The 24,477-nt window shown below is 46.7% G+C and overlaps 1 protein-coding gene across 1 annotated transcript in view; it reads right to left on the reverse strand.

Moving 5' to 3' along the window:
* Positions 1–5,897: 5,897 nt before the first annotated feature.
* Positions 5,898–24,477, reverse strand: part of LOC138489345 (zinc finger protein 271-like) — a 128,093-nt gene continuing 109,513 nt past the window's right edge. The window contains exon 3 of the mRNA XM_069617059.1: positions 5,898–20,754. Within this exon, the coding sequence (XP_069473160.1) occupies positions 18,689–20,754 (2,066 nt within the window). The 3' untranslated portion in view covers positions 5,898–18,688. The remainder of the gene's footprint in view (positions 20,755–24,477) is intronic.

Here is a 24,477-nt window from a genome sequence, read left to right on the forward strand (position 1 = left end):
ATGCAATATATATATATATATATTAACCTTCTTATATCTTCTTAAAGTACTTTCTATAGAGTTTGATTTGACCATATAATGCATTATGCACATACATGAGGCAATAAGCAGGACTCAAACACACAATTCCTTTGTGTACATGATCATGAACTCTAATGTTATTGTCATTTTGTGGTGCTGTTGTTCCTTTCTTCCTTACTTTTGTTTACCTGTATGTGGCTCCACTTTTTTTGCATTCTGGGTTATTATATGTATTTTTTGTGCTAAATACAAGTGTGTTGTAAGTTTGAAATGGTTAGCTATGTATTCAATGTTTACCATTACGCCAAACTTGCATAAGGTAACATTTATAATTTATTTTACTATTGGAAATGACCAGATTGAAAATATTGTTCTTCTTTGGTCTCGGGAGGCTAGCTCAGCGGCAACGTGCTCGCCTTGGAAGCAAGACAACACAGAGCAACACAGGTTTGATCCCCGGGTCCGCGCTTAGATACCTCAGGGTATTAAGCACGTTATAAACTATCATATCATATCATACATGCTGCAACCATTGCCTAGGTGTATGTATGATTACGTTGCTGTACATTGGTGGCACGATTATTGTTGCTTAGCTTACTATAACTGGCGAATGCCGGGGAGTTTTCAGTTTTACTTGTAACCATAACGTCCCTTTAACAAAGTATTTTCATTGAATTTCATGGGTTTTTATTAGTGCAACTTAACCATAACGTCCCTTTAAGAAAGTTTTTCAGTGAATTTCATTGGGTTTTACCAGTTCACCCTAATTTGCTACAACTTACTAATATCAAACTTCTCCCAATATAGCAATATTTCTCTCCAATTTAGAAAGTTTCACCCTAAAACTCTGCCATTCCCCACCTTCTAGCATAATTTATAAAACTTTTATACACTTTTTGCAACTTTTTCCACAGTTTTTTGTGTTCTCCAATGTTCGCGAACATGTGACGTCATTGCAGACTTTTCAGACAGTGTCACATGACCATGCGCATGCACGCAGCATGATGACGTGTTCGTGAACGTGTCCGCACTTCGCAAACGGGTCTGTGCTGCATGAACAGTCAGCTGATCTAGGAACTTTTAAGCTTAAAATATACCCTTGCACCGCTCCTACACCGATTCTTACTCATTATCAATTAACAATTTAGCACACAGCACATACTATGAAGAATATTAGGGACATGTATGTTTACCTTAAAAATGGCATCAGCTATTGCCATCCCTCCTCCTCAAGAGCCACCAGCAGCTAGATGACGAAAGAAGCGCAATACTTCAAGAGACAATCAAGAAGACCAGGAAGATGAGGGAGAAGAAGTGCCTACCTCTAGCACCCAGAGAAAATCATGGGTGGGGCAGTTCTTTACCACTGTTGGAAATATACCAAAGGCTCAAGCTACCAAAGTGAAATGCACTCAGTCGCAGACAACCTGGGCAGTACTCCTACGGGACCACTATGGTTTAAGAATACATGGTCATGGGCGAGTTGGTAATAAGGGGGTCATGCATAGTGCAAGGTGAGTAAGATAGCCCAGTGTGACGTGTTTGAAAACATGATAATGCATTGGACAGTGTGTCATTATTTAGCCATTTGCGGCGTGTGTTGGGAACATCCAAGTGAGGTGACATTGTGTCAATGTTTCACATTTTGAGTTGTTGCATGCTATGCCGTTCAGAAAGTTTAAGTAAATTCAACATACATTTGGATATAATTTTGACATATACATACACATGGAGCATCATGGTTAGTAAAAAAGGTTGTTTTAGAGGGGGAGAAAAGAAGGTTGATAGGAGAATGTTAGTATTGTCCTCTTGAGTATTGGGGTTGATTAGAGAGTGCTATATCAGTGGGCAGGCTCACCTGATGAGTAAAGGGCATAGTTATGCCATGGTCTATGCTGGGTGCATTGGTGTCTGGTCCTTCCAGTTGGGCCTGCGTTGCTGGTGGTTGTGGGGCTTGGTCCCCCCTTGTCTTATAAGTGTTGCTGAGGTAATAACCTTGGTAGTCAAGGATGATATGAAGGTGAGATTCCATGCTAATACCGGTTGGTGCAGTGGTTGTGGGACGTATCCCTTAATCATGCTGATAGCATAGCGCATAGTGCCTACTGGAAGTCCCTTGAGCCTATCTCCACGGTAGGGTTCGGGTGAATGAGGATAGGTGGGTACCCTAACATAGCGCTGAGGCTAGTGGCTTGAATCTAGAGCCTGTTGTGGATTTGGTTGTGGCATTGTGCTGGTTGAGGATGGTGCCAGGGGCGTGGTCCCTTGCGTTCATACAATGGTGACTACGATGGTGTGGAGGGGGCCGTTTGGCGGTTGGGCGGGGTAAGGGCTCAGGTGCCCGGGGACCCTTCTCTCAGTCGCAGCGGAGGAGGAGAGAAGGGTCAGGTGCCGTGTGCTTGGAGTCTCTGTGAAGAGGAAGTCCAAACTGGGCTTTGAGACGGTGCGGAGATGGGCAATTGCCCAGTGGTGGTGACGTGTAGTGGGGGCTGAAATGCCCAGTGGCGATGGTGTGTGGTGGGGGCTGAGGTGCCCTGTGCCCCGAGTCCCAGGGAGGTAATGGGGTGGTGGTGGTGGGTCTGGGGGCCCCGTGGGACACTACCCAGAATTGCGCCAAGGGCACCCGTGGGTCACTACCCACCCGAACACCGAATCAGCCGGGAACCCTAGACCTATCAGTGACCCGGACCCATCCTCCAAACAGGGCCAGGCACCAAGGCCAATCACCACTCAGCGCTCTGCCATTTAACCCCTATGGACCAGCTACGACATTGTAGCTGGATCCGATGGCAGAGACGTGACCACAGTAGGAGGTAAGCTGTCTCCCCAAGACTGAGGCATCCGCCACCTTTAAACTTGTTCCAAACTGGGATTTAGTGCACACCCTCACCTCGCCTAGTTGTAGGCTGCTCGGGGACATGATCCCCCAACTGTCCTCAGCCAGCACCCTGCACCCCCCGACCCTCCCCGCAACCAGCAGAATTGCGCCAAAAGCCAAGCGGTTCGACACAGCTGGTGAGTTGAGGGGAGAAACGATAAGAACTGAGCTGTTGTGAGTGAGAATCTCAGCCAGATCGTTGCCAATGCAGACAAACGGGATAACAAGTGGGGAAGGTATCCTGCACCGCGGCACTGCCGGCCTAATTGGGGAGGAGCTGTGACACCAGCAACTCGTCCTGCACTGATCTGCTGTGGCATGCTAGCCAAACGGATCCTGACAAACTGCAACAAGCACCTTAAGATCAGCTACACCGTGACCATTCAGCGGTTCCCAGAGCGGCTTCCGATCGCCCTGAGCAGAAGTAAGTGAGGAGGGGGACATACAAGCAAGACTCCTTGGGAGGTGCTCTCACTTCTGTAACTGCTTCCCTCCTTGCAGTTACAGCCACTTAAAGTGCACAGCCCCTGTTGCAGTCCCCCTCCCTGCTGTTTGATTGCTACTTACTGGGGTTACAAAAATAAGAGCCGAACTGGGCCACGCAGCAGGTTCAGTACTACGGGCTATGCCGCCGCCATCTTGACCTATGTGAAGCGGCTGGCAACTCTCCCCTGCCGGCTAGGAGAGGCATGTTTAACTGTGATAGCGCCGATCCACCAAGGGACTAAACGTGGAATTTGAAACCCTTTGCACCATTTACAGAGCTAACCCCAACTCCTGCACTCTGAAATGAATTCAACACCCTGTAGCTCAGCAGAAATAACATCAACACAGTGATATACAGATCCCGTACTCAGTTATTTCAGGGGGCAACAAAGGACCACAAACCCAGACCCACCTGAATAGACTGAGGGACAGCTCCAGGCACCACCAGATGCAAATTCAGTTTGCAACCCTAGACCCATGAGCACAAGACAGTAACATAGAGGACAGATTTTTGCTAGACTCAGCAGTTTAGCAAGCCAGGGTCTTACTATCCACAAAGCGGCTGAGAGGACTTGGGATCCGTAAGACATTATGACCAACGAAGCAGGGAAGAAGAAAGGCCCAATGGATTGATTTACCAGTGCCCAAAAAGTAGCCCCGCAGCCCGTAAGCCATATACAAGGAGAGAGCTCGAACAACACCCCTGGGGAGGAAGGAACTGTGATATATTTTGAAAAAAACGATACGTAAATGGTGAGCGCCCAGAAGAGAGGGAGCAAAGGGGTGACACCATCATCCTATCTGAACTGTGGTTACAACAAACAAGAAGGGTCAGCGCCCAGAAGAGGGGGGCCCAGGTGTGAAGCCGTCACCCTACATGAAACTGTGATAAGAAATTTAGAAGGGTCAGCGCCCAGAAGAGGTGAACCCACTACCCAGCAAACATGGGAACAACCTTTCATTTGGTTAATGGAACTTTTGTTTTAGTTATTTGAACACATCAGGAGACTCTCACAGGAAATTAGACTTGGCCACCGACGGTCCTGAGAACTGCCACTGCAATTCTCGTCTCGTGCTGGAGAAGCCCGAGACTATACTCTGCACCAAAGCTGTCATCTTACCCCATGCTCCAAACGTGGGGAAGGAAGACCCAAGTTACCACATCCTGACATATTATTTGAAAAACTTCTTTCATTTCTTGAGAACTATCCCACAGCCCTTTTTGTATTAGTTGTGAGGTTTGGCAAAAGGTGACACAACAGCACTAGGACGGCCATATTTTTCATTTGATGGTTGACGCTTACTCCCATCTTAGATTTAGGCTTGAACTGTGATCATTTGAGTCTGTCTTACTTGTTGTCACCATGAGTTTCTCAAACCATGTTCTACACATCTTTTGCATCTACATTTCTCATACTTATACCAAAAAAGTGTACATAGTGCTCCTCTAAATGCATAAATAAAAGGGGCAGTATGGATGCACAAGTGCTCATGGGAGCCCAAGAGGGAAATGCCAAGGCGGGAGGCCACTAGCTAACTGCTGGAGAAGAGGGGTCCCTTTAACAATGTTTTTTCTGTCAATTGAGTAGGTTTGATAAGTGATAATGTTTCATAATGTTACATCACTGTATATAAGTTATTAATTCCTCTTTTAACATGCATGAAAGAACAATAAACCTCACAAACATATTTTTGCAATGCATACTTATGTGAGTCGTTATCAGCTGCGCATACCCCAATAGGCGAATCAGAGTAGACGTTTGTCATTGACGAACGCCAGGCCCTCTGCCCACAGCAGTAAAAAGTTATATCACTATTTTTTGTACTTACGTTACGACACTTTCAAAAAAATAAAACACAGAACAAATTTGCACAAGCATCCTTTCAGGTCCTTGCTAATGCTCCTCATGCAAGTCTGCTGCAATCCTGTCCAGCAGTCCGTGCTGCAGCCACAAGCAGAATTTATTCCCCATTTCAACCTAGAGCTTCGGCCATGCCGCATGCCCCAATAAGTAACCCAGAGTAGGCATTCGTCCTTGCCAAGGGCCATGCCCATTGTCCATGTACCAAACTTATGTTGCTATTTATTTTAGCTTACATTTAGACAGTTGGAAAAATAAAACACAAAACAGATTTGCAAAAGCATGCATTCAGGTCCTTGCTGATGCTCCTCACGCAGGTTTATTGTAATTAAGTACAGCACTTCAGGCTGTAGCCGCAAGCGGAATATTTCTTCCCATCCAAACCTAGGGTTCGGCCATCCTGCATGCCCCAATAATCAAATTAGAGTACACGTTTATGAAGTAAATGCAGGGCGCTAGAATGGATATTTCACTGTGCTTCATCTAGTATTGCAAACAGATCACCCTGCTGCTGGTGATGGGGTTCTTCTGTGAAGGTGCCATTCCTTCTTCAAGTGTAAGGTTTCGGATAGGAGAGTGAGCCCTGTTCACTTTAGCGCTGGGTTATTCAATAAGTAACTGTTGTCGAACTGAAGCAGTCTTCAAAACCATTATTTTTTTAAAACAATATTTTATTGAATTTGTCAACAACCATAGAAGCGACACCATTCACATATATACAGAGGCAATGGTTTAAAGATCATGAACAACAAATAGACAACACGAACAATGCTCCTTATCTTTGTTTGGCTTCTTTATAGTCCATGTGGAGCTCTTGTAAGGGAATGTCTCTTGGCAACAACCATCCACCAATACTGTCCCCAAAAAGGTGTCTTTCCACATCAGCAGCTTCGGATTCCTTTTCCTCTCACCTCCTTCCCCGATCCCCCCTTTCCGCAACACATCAGGGTAACATCTGAAGTCATGCAACCCTTGCTTGGCCTAAGTATCCTTCTGCTCCCCATCTCACCCGCACCCACCGTGCTTGGTCAGACTAATATGTAACCTAGTCGACCTGTCGCTATCTCTGTATACGTTCCTGACTTATAGGGTCAGACTAATTTGCAACCCAGTCGACCTGTCGCTATGACTGTATATATCTATACTTACCTTGAAGGCCGAACAATATTTAAACTGTAACCTAGTTCAACCCTTCTGCCATTACTGTACCTATACTTCATGTAAATATGTATGTACCTTGTGTTTTTTTTTGCCTGTAACATGCTACGTTTTCCAGTGCCCAGCATTGCTGTCCATGTTGGGTACCCTGTCCTTTGTCTCTACCCCGCCTGGTTTAATGCATCCCTGTTTTCAGCATAATACTCCATAAAGGGAAGCCAAATCACATCAATGTAAGAATGGGTTTCCAACAGAGCTGCCGTAGTGCTTTCCATTTGCTATAAAGTGTGTGCCCTGGCGAACCATTCCCCGTAGAGTGCTGCTTTTCGTTTGACTTTTAGACACACTCTTGCTATAACAACAGGTTTCCAGGCATGTGAGATATGATTGTATTTGTTCCCTTAGCGTCCGTTTCTATTCCGAACAAGACCAATAAAGGGGACAGATTCCTATGGATACCATCTAGGGCTACGCTCAGAACCTCTTTCCAGAACGCCTGCATACTTGTACAACTCCACCACTGGTGCCAATAATCACGTTTCCCCACAACCCCTCCAACAGTGTGATGCTACCTCTGGAAATATTTTTGACAGTCGTTGCGGGGTCAGGTGCCATCTCATCAATAGCCTCCTGTTATGTATCTTGTACTGCATGGATAAGGATGTGTTCCATACCACCCTGTATATTACTGCCAATGTAGCTGGTTGATCTTGCAGCCCTAGCTCCCTCTCCCACTGGGTCTGAGTGCTTGTTTGCGTGAGGTGGCCTCTGGTAAGTAATGTGCTATTTAATTGAGCTATCAACCCTCTCAGGCCACGGCATTTGCTCAAAAAGCGCTCAAATGAGGTAAGCGGGCTTCGGAAAGGAGTCACCCAAGCGCGGATCTCGCAGTACACTTCTTAACTTCAGATAGTTTAGTGGTGTTATCGTGGTGCCATGCTGTGCTTCCTCTAATTCCGCCTTTGATATGTAGGTACCTTCTTTCTACATTTGCCCTGCTCTCACCAAGCCTCCCTCATATTGGGGCTGAAAGAGACTTTCATCTATTAGTTGATCTCTAATGGGGGGCCCATACACAACTGAGGGGAGAAGGCCAAGACGTCACGCCCTTCATGAATTGGATTCTACGCAAAGGACTGATGTGGGACCCACAACCATTCACCCAGGGTCACCAGCGTGAATAAGTCATTTTCCAGGCTGACCCATTGTTTCTCTGTGTTTGTCCCACATGCCCATGCCTCCCTTATCCTTTGGTGTAATCAGAGTCAAGTACCATATTCGGGGCTTCAGGCCCGCCCACAAATATGCGAGGAGAGTACGCTTGATTTCAACGTAGAACGCAACTGGGATAGCCAATGGAATCGATTGGAAGAGAAATAGAAATCTGGGAAGTATGTTCTACTTAATTGAGGTAAATCTAGCTGTCCAAGATAACGCCATTTTGGACAACTCTCCAAGTCAGATTTGATGGCGTTACACAGGGGTGTATAGTTTGCTTGAAATAAACTTGCTAAGTCTTTTGTGATCACCACGTCCAAATATTCGAATCCCTCTGCTTGTAGTTGGAAAACCCACTCCGCTACAAAGTGTCTTGGAAGAGTTGAGTTCGGCTGAAGTGTTAACGTGACAGTTTTATTTAGGTTCGCTAGAAATCCAGATAGTGCCACGTATTTCGCCAATGTGGCAAAAAGGGCAGGCACCGACTCCAGCTGTTGAGAGATGTAGGCTAAAATGGCGTCAGCGAATAGTGCTAAATTGTACTCCCTCCCTGCCCCAACGATCCCATGTATCCAAGCATTTGTTCTAATTGCCTGTGCTAATGGCTCTAACACCAGGGCAAACAGGAGGGGGGGGGACAGAAGGCTCGCGATAAGCTGTGAAAATTCTGATACAACCCTGTAAACCAGAACTTTAGCAGTGGCGTTCCGATATAATGCTAGTGCACCCGACACCCATTGTTGACCCAAACCGCCCGCTGCATAACTGTGAGTAGGAAAGGCCATTTGACTCTGTCAAATCAGTAAGTAATCTATTCAGGAATGCGTGAGGTCGGGTGGTCTCTCCTGTGGATGTACTGTGCACCAAGTGTCAATTAAGTGGTTAGTGTTTAATAGGCCTGGGAATCTGTCCCCTGTCGAACCGCATAGAGGTTGTGCTCCCTGTCTCATTGAATCCCAATCCATTCTTGGGTCTGAAATGATATTGAAATCGCCTCTCCCCCCATATTAAAGTGCCCTGTTTCCAGCTATCTAGGAAGTCAAAGAGGGACTCACTCAAGTGTAGCTGATTCTGGTTGGGTGCATAGGCAGAGCAGAGACTATTTGGGATCTTACTTTCCCTTTAAATGCGAATACCTCCCTTCTTCGTCCCTGTATATTTGCTCTATTTGAAGGCCCAAAGATTTCCTATATATAATTCCCACACAACCTCTCTTGTGGATGCCCGAAGCCCGCAGTGTACCTCCTATTTCACTGCTCACGACCTTGAATTCTTTCCCTTGTGCAAATTCTTTTTTCCTGCACAAATATCACATCCAGTTTGGAAAGTTTAAATTCCATTGCCAGCATAGAGCAGTGAGTTCAAGCCTTTGACATTAAAAGACCCAAACTTTATCCTGTCAGGTAATGCCATGATGGTATTCTAATTGTTGATTTTTGACTCCTATAGAGTGGCGTGCTTGTATAGTGTTTTCCTAGTGGAACATTTCAGTATGAGTGAAAACAAGCTTGGTTTAGCAATACAATTTATAGAATTATGGAGTGGTTTTCACCACTTCCATGCATTCTTTGCACTGAATAGGGGTTCTACCTCATGTATATCAACGTATTTGATGGGTTTGTATATATGTACCACCTTTTTATGAACATTGAAATAGAAAGTGCTCTTTAATCTTTTAGTACTTTTATATTTGTGAGATGTTTGTATGTCTGATTTTAAAGAAAATAAGTATCAATTAAATAAAAGATTTTGATAACAAACAACCTTGTTGTATGAATAGCCTATACTGAGCCTCCGCTTTCTGCCCCCAATTGTGGTTTATGGTACTTTCTATTAGAATAATTTAGATTCAACAGTGGTTCCGTGAGGTATCCCATTTGTTTTTTTTTTGTGCAATAATGATCGCCATTGCCCTTGGAAAGCAGCTGCCTTGATTCGCTTGTACGTTAGGTTGTGTCTGAGTGGCTTTAATGATGTCAGCATATGTCTCGCTACCCCTCTGATGTGTATCTCTCCCTCCCTTTTCCTCCTCCTCCCCCAAGAAGAATGCCATCCGTGGCACTTCCCTTCAACAGACCTGCCCTTAAAAAAGAAGGGCCACTCTCCAGGGACCCCTCACAAGGCTGGAAAAGCAATGGAAAATGTTGAGAACTTAATGGCGGAAATGTCCGGCAACACAACGCAACATTGTGAATCTCTAACACCTCATGGCTGTGCGAGCACTTCAGATCCGTTATTTAATATGAGCTTAAAAACTGTATTGCCCACATCAATTGGTCGAACGATTCACTCATGTGTGAAAAACATGTACATACAAGTGGAAAAAATACATTTGACTTTAAACTCTTCCTTAGGGGCCAGGCTTTCAAGATGTGCTGTACCGCTTGTACTTCATGTTACCAGGGGCACGGTCTCTCCGTGGCGAGGAGGGCGCAGCTTTATTCATGGGTCCCCTGGGTTTTCTAATTTTGTCTCTGTCACCTCCTTGAAAGCCAGCTTGAAGACTCTCCAACACCCCTTGAGCTTCCTCCTCTGAAGTGACAAGATAGCCCTCCCCCTCATGTCCAAAGCTCAACGAAAAGGGGAACCCCCATCGGTAGCGAATTTTGAGCTCCTGTAGCCAAGTTGTCAGTGGGTGGCAGCTTCTTTGTTTGCTAAGCGTAGTAGCCGAGAAGTCCTGAACTATTTTGACGATGGATCCTTCGAAGTTGATTGGCTCTCGCTAACCTTTTGTAAAATGTCCTGTCTTTGCCCAAAATAATGACATTTGGCGAGAATCGATCTTGGCCCATTCGGTGGGCCTCCTGCTCTGCATATTCTATCGAATTTGAGATTGGGGACATCTGTGGGGTCAAAAAAAGATATCACAATGGCCATCACTCAGCTTTCAAATGAATGCAGCTGTGGTTTTGCCTGTCTCTCGCTTAGGCCCATTATACAAATTTTTGATCTTCGTTCACTGTTTTCTAGATCTTCCAGCTTCAATTCAATGTCTCTCTCTCGTCGTTCCAAGTCCAGGCGCCTGGATTTGCTGTTCATTTCTGCAAGAGCGCCCAATAGTTGTGTGCGGTGGTCAAAGAGGCAACAGAACCAAGGGAGGACCCTATTCTAGTAATGAGACCCAGCCAACAAAAGGTTAACCCAGCAAATCAAAAGAAAACTAGATGTCCCAGAAACCACCATGAGAAACGAAACCAAGGAGGGGGCAGAGACAGAATTAAAAAGCGAAAACGGCATAGGTACAACCCAATCATACAGCATGGAAATAGGTGTACCAGAGAATGGCACTGGTGCAATGCAGTCAGCCCGCATAGAGATGGGTGGCTCCAGGGACATACAGGGTGGGGGTCAAACAGTGCATGAAACTGGGTGGAAGGAGGAAAGAAAACGCCCTGCAGGTGTGGGGAATGGGAGGGAAAACTGGCTGGAGACTGAAGGGAGGGGAGGAGCAGACAGGGGGTTAAATGCAGCAACAGAGAGCTCACCAGGTGTTTCTGATTACAGCTGCAAGCCGAGCCGGAGACCAGAGAGAAATGGAAAGGATCCCCAGGTGATTGGGACTGGGCGTACTAGACGGCTCACTGCGAGGCACAGGGGAGATCCCTATCGGAGACGGACTCGCTGAGGAGAAGCGCCAGCCATCAACCATTAATCAAGGACTGTGCATTCCGTGTGGATTTTTTCTTTTTTTTGTTTTCTTAACCCAGTGAACAGAGGGTGAGTCAGACTTAAAGCCAAGGTCCGTGGAGAAAAGAATTAAGTTGACTTTATTTTCCCTTTTAACGATGGGAGAAGCCAAGTGGAGCTTCCTTTGAACTCTGGACTTCATTAACCCTTTCACGGAAACCAAAACCTCACGAAAACTAATACTGTTTGATGTGCACAAGGAGGGCTGTTGCTTAGGTTAACACCGCAATAAATCTTAAAATTGTTAAACCTACATCCGACTACAGCCTACCATTTTACAAGTTGGTTATTCTCTACCCCCATCGATCCAGGCTTCCACTTTTATCATTCTAGCCTGCAGGTCGGAGACTTTTTCAGTCAGCTGGATTTAATCATCGCATTTCTCCTAGGAGTCGTCGAATGTCCCACCTGGTGGAACTGTCACGGTCGTTCCCTGGTATTTCTGGCAAGCTCAGCTTCTGATCCTGCTCCATAGATGCTGAGTCGTGATATAATGCTCGTAACATAAGGGCTGTGCTTGGATCCAGGCACTAATAGGCGAAGGGATCGTACTTTACTCTTGCAGTTGGTGATCTCTGCGAAGTCTGCCCCAGCAGTACTCTGCCAGAATTGCAGACTCTAATTTTGGGGTCCAGAAAAGGTTCCTGTGATCAATGCCTCCTTTTCTCCTCCACCTACATCCTTTTGCACTTTGAAGGAGTTTTCCTGCTCACAGTAGCTCTTGTGGGCACGCTATGCATTAATAATATTTTTTATAGTTGCAGTCTCTTGCCTTGTAAGGGTCGGTTGTGCCAGGTAGCTATGAATTCAGCCTCTCCCCTGATGGCTATGTGAGCTGCAGTGGCCTGGGTGCGTCGCAGCATGTACGCTTTCCATGTCTGCTGGCGTGCGAGAGATATGCTCTTTTCAGGGTTCTCCGCGTTGCTCCACTGCTGCAGGGAGTTGTACATGCAGTCTTTTAGAGCTCAGCCAGGGGCAGCGCGTAGTTGGGTGTTTATTTGTTTATATTGCTGGCTTGATATCTCAGCTTTCATTTTTCCAACTTCATTTTTCAGAGTGCTCTTCGCTTGCGATTTATGCACTGCCTGGGAGGGAGGGTGGACCATGTCTTTCACAGTTGGGTGTCAGGCTCGGGCTAAAGCATGCATTGCTTACCAGCCGTGTGATGTGCCCCTCATTTTCCTTCCGAATCTCCGTGCCAGCATGCTCCTGCAGTCAGCCTCTCACTATCACAATGCCGGGAAGCTGGAAGCTCTACATTTGCTGTCACAATGTTTGTTGACTCAGTGGTGGATCTTGTACCTCCGCTAGGCTCGAGCAGGTCGGGAGCTTGTGCGACCTTCAAGCTCCGTCCGCCATGTTGTTCGCTTCTCGTTTCAGGGCTCGTGCAGCATTCTAGGTTGGAACGCATTCACTACGAATGCGGGCCCGGTCACCTCCGGCATTAAACCACAGAGTACTTCTAAGGATCAGGGTTCAGCACATATACTTAGAATGTCCCTCCATTGGACCTTTGCAGAAGGACTCTGAAACTCTGACAATTCGGATGTTGTTCCTCCTGGATCTAGATTCGAGATCTTTGCACTTGCCCAGCATTTTGGATGTCTGTGGTAATTCCCTCCCATTCATGGAAGAATGATGTTATCCGTCCCCTGACCGGGAGGAATGGGAAGGGACCCGGATTGGTGAACCTCTTGGGGTGTTGCTTCTACCCCTTCCTTTGTCACGGTGTTGTCCTCTTGACTGATATTGACTAGAGGTAGCTGCCCCGTCCTGAGAACCATGATGTATTTCCTGTTTTTATATTGATTGTGGGTGGAATGTGGGAAAGATTGTCTGCGAAAGGAGTAGCGAGAGCTACTCCCTCGCTGCTGATAGGGTCTCTGTGTTATTTGGCTTAGTGACTTCAAGGCCTCATGTTCTTTTTTCACAGTCTCTAAAGCCTCATCCACCGCCTTTCCAAACAGTTTAGATTCTTCTACCAACTTATTAATGAGGGAATCCTGTGTTTCCGGTTTGAATCCCACGTTCTTCAACCATGCGTGCCTTTTCAACAAGGTACATTTGGCCAGTTTTCGTCTCACCGTCTCTGCAGCATCCAGGGTGTTTTCTAGAATGTTTTGATTCACCTGCCTTCCCTCCGACACAACTACCAGCAGGCGTGATCGTGCTGGCTCTGGGACCTCCTGCAGGCCTTACTGGAGCAGGTTCCACTGGACATCGCTGTAACTAGCTAACAATGTGGTATTGTTAGCTATCCTGGTGGAATAGGCTGCGGCTTTTGTAATGCGCTTCCCCAGAGCATACAACCTCTTGCAGTCCTTGTCTGGTGGAGCACCGGCCATAGACAAGGGTACTCTGGCTCGTTTCCTAGTTGTTGTTACCACTAGGGAATCGGGAGTGGCATGTTCCCGGATGTAAAGTGGGTCTGTAGGTGAGGGGCGAAATAGTTTCTCGTCCCGTGGGTTTACTGCCCTTGTTTACGATGGAGTCAGCAAACATGGGGGCGATACGCCATTTGATGGCGTTTAACAGAGGTATCGCCTGACTTGCTGGTGCTTTCTCTTTCAAAATATCCTCCACGAAGTTGGTGTCTTGCAGCGCCTCTTGAGTGACAATCTGAAAGTGTTCTGCCGCCATTTTCAGAATAGCATTGAATGCTATCTGGTCATCGATGGGAGATGCCTGTCTTATATGGGGTGAGGTGGGGGGATCTAAGCACAATATGTCTGGATCCGGGGTAGTGACGGTGACAGACATGGGGCATTCGGCCACTGGTTGCTCATCACCCCAATCTGGGGACTGGTCTATGGGCTCCTCAAAAGGATCTTCTCCCTGCTCATAAGGGTCCTGAGGAATCTCCTCTTGTTCTGTCAGATCAAACACCTCTTCATGAGGAGTGTGGCTGGAGGTTTTGCGAAATGTCGACATAGTAGGATATTAGTCTTCCTCTCTAGGCCTTTTCGGGGTGATGAACTTTTCTGAGAAGTCCACAAATTGAGAAAGTTTATTCATGTACCCCTCAAACATGTCCCTGATCCATAAGGATGACCCAGAGGGGTCTGGAGGGGGGAAAGGGCTCTTCCTTGGGGACCTGTGTCTTTAGGCCGTCAAGCTTTGTCTGACAAAGTCTTAGACAGGGGCTGGGAACCCTCAGAATATCTTTCCTGACCTTCTCGACGTCCAGACGTGTCTTCGACGTGTCTCTAGGCCTATTTCCTGCCGAGATGATGTTTGCAAGACTCTTACGGATCTCTGGCGTATCTGGAAGGGATTTTGACACCCTTGCAGCTTCAATGTGGTTTTTGATGTTGCGAAAGCCTCAGGCGACGGTGCACTCTTGAGAGGCGGCTCGGCGCTCTTATGAATTTTGGTGCTGACGCACTTGTGACTTGAGTGCCCGGACGCATGCCGCCTAGACGGTTGCGGGCAGGGCCGTCGACCCTGTGGATCAGCAGGTTCCGTCGAAGGTATCGGCATACCCGTTGGCGCCTTTGGCCATCACGACGAGTCCGTTGAGGAGGCCCGGGGGTTGTGTGCTTCCCTTTGTGTGGTGTGTGTGCATCCCCGTCTCATGAGTGTACACTCTCTATAGCCTGCCTGTCGGGGCGAGGGACAGACGCCTCAGAGCGTGGCTACTCCGAAAGTAGGTCAATGGCCTCCGCATCAGAGCCACGGCTGCCGCTCACTTCCTCATCACTCGAGACGCCTGCGGCGGCGGGAGAGATACCCTCGGCCTGCTGCATGGTGTAGGCTGCCCATCATTTAACTCGCTGTTCTTTTAACGTCTTAGGACGTAAATGTTTGCAAGAACGACAGGACTCCTTGTGATGAGCTCGAGGTAGACACTCATTACACCTCCGGTGTGTGTCTTTCCAAGGGTACTTGCCGTTGCAAGAAGGGCAAAATTTAAAAAGTGTCCTGTCCATAGCTCAGGTAAATGGCAACAGCAAAGAGAGGGGAGAAGGAAATGCATTCTTGTAAAGAAACAGAGCCCCGGACTCCACTCTCCCTACTGTGTAGGCCTGGCCTGAGGGCCGAGGCCACACAGTCGACAGCGTCAAGCGGGCACCAGCCGCCGAAGTCTGGAGTTGTCTTCTGCGGTCTTCGGCGTTGACTGTGAAGTAAACGTTGATGAAGGGGACGAATATCAAACGACCGACGGTCATGGACAAAGTTATTATATTGTCAATTTTTAAAGCTCTACATAAGGCGACCAGCTAGCCGGGTGGAAAAAAACAATCTGAGGGACCTTGACGCTTGAACGATCTTGGGTACACTACACGTCACGGAAAGTGTTACAAGCAAGCCCATGTCGACGTCCCCTTTCGATCCTCAAAAGACAAGATGCAATACTCTGCAATTACCACTAGATGTGGGACTATATGCACAGCATGTCACTCTAAGCAGATTCACAAGCATCAGAAATATATATACAAGTTTAATTATTGGTGGTGTTCTGTGTGGAGTCAGTATAGTCCTAGACAACTCACACTTTTCCTGAGACTAAGCTTTGACTGCTCGTTCACCTGCCTTGATTGGGTTTTAGCTAACATCTCTGTGTCTTCCCTGTTTATCATAAATGGGGCAGCCTCCTAAAATCTTTTAAAAATCCATTGTAACACCTCCCTTTTCCTGTCGGACTACTCCTGGCCCGCTCATTTTCCCGACATATTTCAGCAATGGAGCTTGGTCAGTATTATCCTTTCCCTGCCCGTTTTCTCATTCATTGAGTCGCAGCCTACACAAAAAGGTAAAACAGAATCTTAACTCGTAGCATTTCTTAGTCTCTTTGGGATGACTTCACCACAAACAAGATATTGTCTAATGTGGGTAGACTGACAGAATGCAGGGGTTTGGATGCCAAGTCAGTTCTGGGGTGATGTTACTTAAACCTCAGTGGATTGTAGCACCCCTTAACCAATAAAAGTCTCAGTTCTAGAGATGCTTCTTGGGATCTAATGATATTGCAGGCACATAAAACCTCCAGAACACTGAAGAGCTCCACTGAGAGTGTATCAAATCACTGGGAAATAGACAAGTTCAAAGCAATAGGCTATTCTCTTATTTTTAAATTGGAAACTTTTCTGCTATGACTGTGTATATGAGCATTAATGCAATCTTCACTGCTGTTCTAACTACCTACATTCAGCTTTACTTTTCTTAATTCTTTGAAAAACCATTTTTTTAATTTTTATGTGGGATTCATTCACATAAAATTTGATTGTGCCCGTTTTGGAGCAGTAAGACACTGATGGTCTATAACGTAATCTCAAAGATGGGGGTTCAAGAACCATAAGCATTTCCAAGGCCCATTTTGTGCACTGAACTCTCTATTTACTGCTGATTAACACAGGCAAGACAGTGACCCCGGGGTCTGACGAGTCTAGAGAAGAAAGGCCATCTAGGGTGACTGATCTGAACCCCTTGCCAACTTCATTCCTCTCTCGTCCTGATGCTTTTAGAAAGGTACACTAGCCAATAATGATCACAAACTGCCATCATGTTCCTCCAGTGCAATCCAGTTATGGGACTGTTGCTACACCATCGGCTGCATCTAATCTCCAACACTTTACATAGACAATTATACATTTCCAGAAATAAGGGCGATCTGCTTTTGGTTAGGTTAGCTGCAACACCATACACTCTTAAGTCTCCAGCTCTAACTTGCTTCTAACATTTAAAACTTACAGAGATGTGAAATGTGCAAACTTCTCCCCATACAGTGTTCAGCCCTGGGGCACACCAGAGGCACAGAGCATATAGCACAGGCACGTGAAGCGTGCCCTCCGAGTAAAATTCGCCAGTTCTCTCCATCTGCACGCTTAATTGCTTCACCTACACCTGTTCCCATGCCTTTGCTTGCTAAACACGGCTGTCTGCAGAGGTGCCTACATTCAGAGCACAGGTACAGATACTCTGCTGTACGCACACATACACCAACCTCTTTATCGATTCAGAGGTCTTTACAAAAATATTCTGCTTTATTGATCACTCTGATTAACTGCAAGTGCTCATTTTAGTTTGTGTCAATGATGGGCTCAGTTCTTTAAGTCTTATTTTGTTTACCTGACTATTTTGGGATCACAGAGCACATTCAAGCATGTAACCACCAACCTTAAGTTATACTCTTCGCTGGTGAGGTTTCAAGAATTAAAATGAGAACATCTTTTAACAATATAGTGTGAATTCATTATTTACGGATGTGTAGTCAGCCGTTTGAGTTGTCCCCTACTTCCCTCCGAATGTGGATAGCTAAAGAGGGTACACAACAAAAGAGGATGTACATTTTCTGGACATTACATGGTGTCCCATTCCATTTACAGTCTGCATGTCTAGATGCACTCAGAAGCTTTTCATAAGCTTCGTTGCACCTACAATAAGCACTGCAACTTTATGGATTGCATCTCCTGTTATTTCATCAGCTCTCTTCAAAGAATAAACAATGCCAGAGACAGACTGTCCTACCACATCAGGTTTCCAACCATTCGTTAACTGTACTTTCCTACAGGAATTTGGACCAAGGACCCGGTGGTTTGCGAGTACCGGACCATTACAGAGCTTCTACTGTGTCTGTGCTGTGACTTCTATGTATGATCACCTACAATGAGAACCGCAAACCTAGACACAAGGTAAGGAGTGCTCTCAAGGGCTAAATGGTAGAATCTACTTGTACTCCCTTTGCTCTGTGCAAACGTTAAGGAATTCTGTACGCAGGCCGCTATCCTGTACGGCCATGATTAATTTGATCTTTACATTTCAGTTCTCCTTTTTGTTGCAAGTTATGTTTTAATTGGTGATCAGCATGGCTTTATTTGCAAATATGTTGTATTTTCTCCTATACCTGAGCGGTCTCGCCTTTTCTGGAGTTCCTTTTTCATTTTATTATTTTTGTTTCTTTGTTGTTTCTTTTATTATTTTTACACACTGTTCATTTCTTGCTGGTTTGTTTTTATTTATTTACACCTCGCTTCCATTTACCCTTCCTGAGACCAGTGCACAGGTTTCAATCCCGCAGCTGGGCTTCATTCACGCTCTGCTATAGAGATCATCAACCAGGTAGAGAGAGGACCACAGCAGGTACTTTGCCAATTATTAAGGTCCAGCAGTGTTGCACATACATCAGTCCCATCACCTGAAGTCAGAACGCCAATTTCCTCTTACTTGTGATACCAGCTGTTAAAGTGCTTGCAACACTGTGTGCACTCCTAGTGCTTGTTCTCAAAATGGATCTTCTTATGAGTGAACAGATTCATGCTCTGTGTTAAGCTTTTGTCACACACTTGGTACACTGATCTGGTCGCTACTCAGTATGGATCTTCTGAAGCTGGTACAGATTTGAGCTCAGAGTGAAGCTTTTATCACACTCCGAGCACCGTTATGAGCACTCACCAGTGTGTGTCTTCTGATGCTTGTTAAGATTTGATCCCTGAGTAAAGCTTTTCCCACACACCATACATTTGTACGGCCGTTCCCCAGTGTGGCATCTGTGATGTGCCATCAGGAGTGCGCGTGTACTAAAGTGCCTACCACATTCTGTGCATCCAAAGGGCTTCTCTCCAGTATGAGTCCTACGATGGATTTTCAGATGGGAATAGGTTCGGAAGGACCTCTTACACTCTGTGCATTCGTAGGGCTTCTCCCCAGTATGAATTCTTTCATGATTCCTCAGGCTTGATAAGTAACGGAAGCTTCTCTTGCATTCTGTGCATTCATAGGGTTTCTCCCCAGTATGAATGCGCTGATGCCTGGTAAGCTCGAAGGACAGAATGAAGCGCTTCTGACACTCTGTGCATTGATAGGGTTTCTCTCCTGTGTGAATCTGCTGATGTCTGCTCAGATCCCTGCACTGAGCGTAGCTTTTATCACACTCCATGCACTGGTACGGTCCTTCCCCAGTATGGGTTTTTTGATGCCGGTACAAGGTTGTCCTCCGAATGAAGGCTTTATCACAGTCCATACACTGGTATGGTCGCTCCCCAGTGTGGATCTTCTGATGCTCGTAAAGATGTGTGCAACGGGTGAAGCTTTTGTCACATTCTGTACAATGGTATGGTCGCTCCCCAGTATGGATCTTCTGATGCTTGTACATATCTGAGATCTGACTGAAGGTTTTCTCACATTCTGTACACTTATATGGTCTCTCCCCAGTTAGGATCTTCTGATGGCGGTATAGATGGGAGCTCATAGTGAAGCTTTTCTCACACTCTGTACACTGGTATGGTCGCTCCCCAGTATGGATTTTCTTATGCTGAATTAGAATTGAGCTGTGAGTGAAGCTTTTCTCACACTCTGAGCACTGGTATGGCCGTACCCCAGTATGGATCTTCTGATGCCTGTATAGGTCTGATTTATCAGTGAAGCTTTTCTCACACTCTGTACAATGGTATGGTCGCACCCCTGTATGTCCCTTCTGATGCCTGTACAGGTGTGACTTAAGAGTGAAGCTTTTCTCACACTTTACACACTGGTATGGTCGCTTCCCAGTATGGATCTTCTGATGCTGGTACAGATTTGAGCTCTGAGTGAAGCTTTTCTCACACTCTGTGCACTGGTATGGTCGCTCCCCAGTATGGACCTTCTTATGCTTAATCAGACTGGAGCTCTGAGTGAAGCTTTTATCACACTCTGTGCACTGGTATGGTCGCTCCCCAGTATGGATTGTCTGATGCTGGATCAGATGTGAGCTCTGAGCAAAGCTTATCTCACACTCTGTACACTGGTAAGGTCGCACCCCAGCATGGATCTTCTTATGCAGGTGCAGATGTGAGCTCTGAGTGAAGCTTTTCTCACACTCTGTGCACTGGTAGGGTCGCTTCCCAGTATGCATCTTCTTATGCAGGTGCAGATTTGAGCTCTGAGTGAAGCTTTTCTCACAGTCTGTGCATTGGTATGGCCGCTCCCCAGTATGGATCTTCTGATGCAGGTGCAGATGTGAGCTCTGAGTGAAGCTTTTCTCGCACTCTGTACACTGGTAGGGTCGCTCCCCAGTATGGATCCTCTGATGCTGCTGCAGATTTGATCTCTGATGGAAGCTTTTCTCACACTCTGTACACTGGTAAGGCCGATCCCCTATATGTCTCTTCTGATGCCTGTACAGGTATGACTTATGAGTGAAGCTTTTCCCACAATCTGTACACTGGTATGGTCGCTCCCCAGTATGGATCCTCTGATGCTGGATCAGAATTGTGCTCTTTGCAAAGCTTGTTCCACACTCTGTACATTCATAGCATTTCTTACCCGCATGGAAGCTTTTGTGTAAGATTAGACTGGGCCAGTCAGTTACACACTCCCCACAGATGCTGCAGGTGAACTCCTCCTTCTCCTTCGCTGGGATCCTCGTGTGTATCAAGAGTTGGGAGTGATCGATAAAGCTCTGATCAACGTATGTGCATTTTCCAGGCTTCATTTGCAGGCTCTGGATTTTCCCAAGTCCTCCGTTTCCTGGTGAATGAAGCAAAGGTTACAGTATTTATTTCATGTCCTCAAAAAACCTGAACATTAGACCTGATGTACAGCTGTGAATTATTGCTCCTGCTACCCACAGACTTGCCAATCGTAAGGAAACCCATGTATCTCCTGTCCAAAAGATTGCATTTAAATCGAAAAATAGGATATCAAAACATGAGCAGAGTTAGTTATGATCTAAAATAAAACATGTAAATAAAATGGGATTTGGGCTTCTGTAAAGTTTGTTTAAGATTTTCTGGGCAGAGCAATGCTAAAAACAGCTTAAAATGCATTGTGTCACAACAAGAAACAAAAGAGTAACCATAATAAGACCGAAACAGATCAGTCAACATCCCTCCTGGGCATACACAAATCACAAGGCAAACTCTAAATGGACGCAAGTAACCATGCAGGGAGCTATCAAATACTTTGCAGTAGAAAGTAGCCCTTTTTAAAAAAAAGATTCCTACAGTTGACAACTTGACGTGATCTTTTATCACCCCTACCTCCAGAGCCTTCCCTCTACCCCAGGGGAGTGCCTAAGACCTCCCAGCAGGGACTGTGGTAGGGGTATGGGTAGGTAAAAGCATGTACCCGTCAATGTGCATCAGAAAAGAGATAAGGCAACAACCCCTTAAGTAGGCGGCTACTCTCTTTCGTCTGCCCAGGAAAGGTTTACCAATGTCACACATTTTATTGGTAGGCCACTGCTCACACCATCCAGTAATCCTTCATATGTTTATTAAAAGACATGCGCCATTTATAACACACCAATATGATAAATCATTTAAAACGCGCCTGTACACAAATGTTTCTAGGTGTGAAAAGACAAGGAAGGGAGGACAGGAGGAGGACAAAACAATGATCTTACTAGGCCTTGTGCCATTCAGATCGCACAACTGCCGGGGTGGGGAGAATAGAAGTTCCAGGGGGAGGGAAGAGTAGAAAGTAACCAGTAAGTGCAGCCGGGAGGTGGCTCGTAAGTGCACGGAGTTAGGGGACGGTAGGGTTGCAGATACAGTCCCTTAGGTGGTTGGGAGGCCCAGAGGCAGTGCAAAGGCAACCGGTCGTGCAAGAGCCATGTCCCACAAGTTCAGTGGGTGGCAAGGTAAACAGTATGCACAGCAGACAAGAACATCAGCAAGGGAGAGAGAAAGCGGAAGCGAAAAGGAAAGTCTTGTGTTGCTTCCGGAACCTTAGGTGGTCCTGCTCAAGTTTGAGAGGGGCAGGGAAGCTGTTCCAGAGGGAGGCTCCAGTTGAAGACAGAGATCCACCCCCCACTCTCTACCTGGAGAAGCGTCTGACCATCTGAGAGTTGGTGGTGGAAGAGGGCTCAAGAAGGAAGATGCTTATGTTATGTTAACTGAACTTGTTAAGCGCAAGTACGCCCAAAGGCATCATGGCGCTGGTCGCGTAAATATGAGATTTTCATGATTTATCAAAGTCTAGAATAGTAGAGTTTTCAATAGCCGTCCAAAAGTAAGATGATCAACAGTCATACGTAGGGCGAGGGGATCATTCCAAGCTTTAGCTTCAGCTACCGAGAAGGCACACCCACCCTTCCGTGAGAGTCTGATCTGAGGGACCACTACAAGAAAAGTGGACCGAGAACGCAGAGAGTGCGTAGGCACATACTGCAAACATTTCTCCTGCAGATACACTGCCACCAGGCCATAAAAGGCACGATGTACAATACACATGGGCTTGAATAGAATCCGGTTTTCAATAGGGAGCCAGTGGAGCTGCCTCAACAACAGAGACATATGGGCTCTAAATGGGGGCGAGGAAGAGAAGGTTGGATGTACTGTGGTATCCGGTGCCAGAAAGCCTTGTGGACGATGCAGAGGATCTTGAACTTGATCCTCGCAGCCACAGGGAGCCAGTGGAGAGATTACAGGGCTGGAGAGATACGATCCCTGGGCTTGAGGCCAAAGACAAGTCTTGCAGTCCTGATCTGGATAAGTTCTGCAGGGCGAAGAGTAGAGGCATGCAGATTTAGAAAGAGGCTGTTGCAGTAGTCCAGCCTAGAGAGGACCATGGCTCTGGAGACAGTGGGCTTCTGGGGGGAAAGTGAGAAAAGGACGAATACCTCTGATGAGGTGTAACTGATAGTGTGATTTCTTAGAGACATCACAGAAGTGATTAAGCTGGGAGATGGGCAGCTTTTCCCCAGAAGAGGAGTGATGGAGATCGAGCGATAGTTTTCCAGAGTGGAAGGATTCGGCAGAGGAGAGTGCTTAAGGGGGTAGGGGAAGGTTCCAGTGGCAAAAGAGTGATTGCAGAACCGGCCAAGGCTGGATCAAGGGTGTCGATGTGGTCCTTAATGGTTCTGGAGGAGCAGGGGAGCACCTGCTTTGATGAGACTTTTATAGATCAGACTTGTCTAGAAACATCGTTGGGAGTGAACATGGGGAAGGAGAAGAAAGAAATAGGAGAACCAGCTAGAGAGGGACCTGGAATGGTAGAGGAGGAAGAGGAGGTAGAGGAAGAGAGAGTGGACAGGATGTCCTGAGTTGTAGTGGTGAAATGAGATGCAAAGGCCGTGCAAAGGGCCTTGGTGGGAACAGGAGAAGTAGAGACTGCAGCAGGACTGGGCAGCTCCTTGCAGATTTTGAAAAGTTCGGCCAATTTGTTAGAGTCTGTATTGCCTTTGGAGCAGGTGGCAGATCAGTTTGTCAGAGGACGTGCTTGATGCCCTCCACTTCCTCACTGCCACACTACATTTGCGTTTAAGGGTGGTGAGGTCTGAATCATACCAAGAGTTGCACTTGGATGCAGGCTTCAACCCGATCCCCGTGACAAGGGCAAGGACATCAAGAGTGTTAGAGAGATAGAGATATACAGGTTGGAAGGGGCTGTGTCAGAGTGTGAGTCAGCCAAAGGTGTAGGAGGAGAGAAAGTTGCGACAAAAGCCTCCACTGACACACACTTCATGGGCCAGATGACTGACAAGGTGGGTGGCACTGCTAGGGACAGTTTAACCTAAGGGGCAGAGAGCGACAGGTGAGAGGAGAAAAGAACATGTTCAGTCCAAGAGAGAGGAGTGGTGAGGAGGTTGGAAAGGGTGATGTTTGAGGAGATCAGAACACCCAGGGTGTGCCCTGCAGAGTGAGTCGGCCAGAGGGTAGAATAGAGAGAGAGTCACAGAGGTCACAAAAGAGCCCCATGAGGGGCTAGTAGCATCCAATTGGATGTTACAGTCTTCGAGGAGAAGTTGAGAGGAAGAGGCAAAGAGGAAGGAGGAGAGGTCACCCCACTCAGAGAGGAAGAGGGCGATCTGGCGAGGCGGCCGGTAGATGGTGGCCACAGTGAGAAGGAGGCCAGGAGTGATAGAGAGCCTGCAGGCCAGGCATTCAAAGGAGAAGTAGGCCTGCGTAGGAATGACAGAAGCAGGCATCCACTCCGGGAAGATCAGGGCTACTCCCCCTCCAGGCCGGTTGGTTCTAGGTTCAGAGAGGATCTGTAGCCATCAGGGAGGAGAGCATCAAAACTCGTGACAGCGCTGGACGTGAACCAAGTCTCGGCGAGACTGAGTACATCCAAACAAGCTCTACCAGGAAACGCCAGATGTCTGAGGAGTGTTTGACAGCGGAGCGAGTTAAGAGTAGCGACGTGGAACAGATTGCCACCTTTGAAAGACTTCCGTGGAGGGTACAGGCATGAGCTAGGACCTGCAGAAGTGTTAGAGGTGCCCAAGAATGGGCAGAGGAGGTGGTA

Source organism: Ambystoma mexicanum, chromosome 9, assembly GCF_040938575.1.
Source record: "Ambystoma mexicanum isolate Mex_15411 chromosome 9, UKY_AmexF1_1, whole genome shotgun sequence".
Classification (NCBI taxonomy): Eukaryota; Metazoa; Chordata; class Amphibia; order Caudata; family Ambystomatidae; genus Ambystoma; species Ambystoma mexicanum.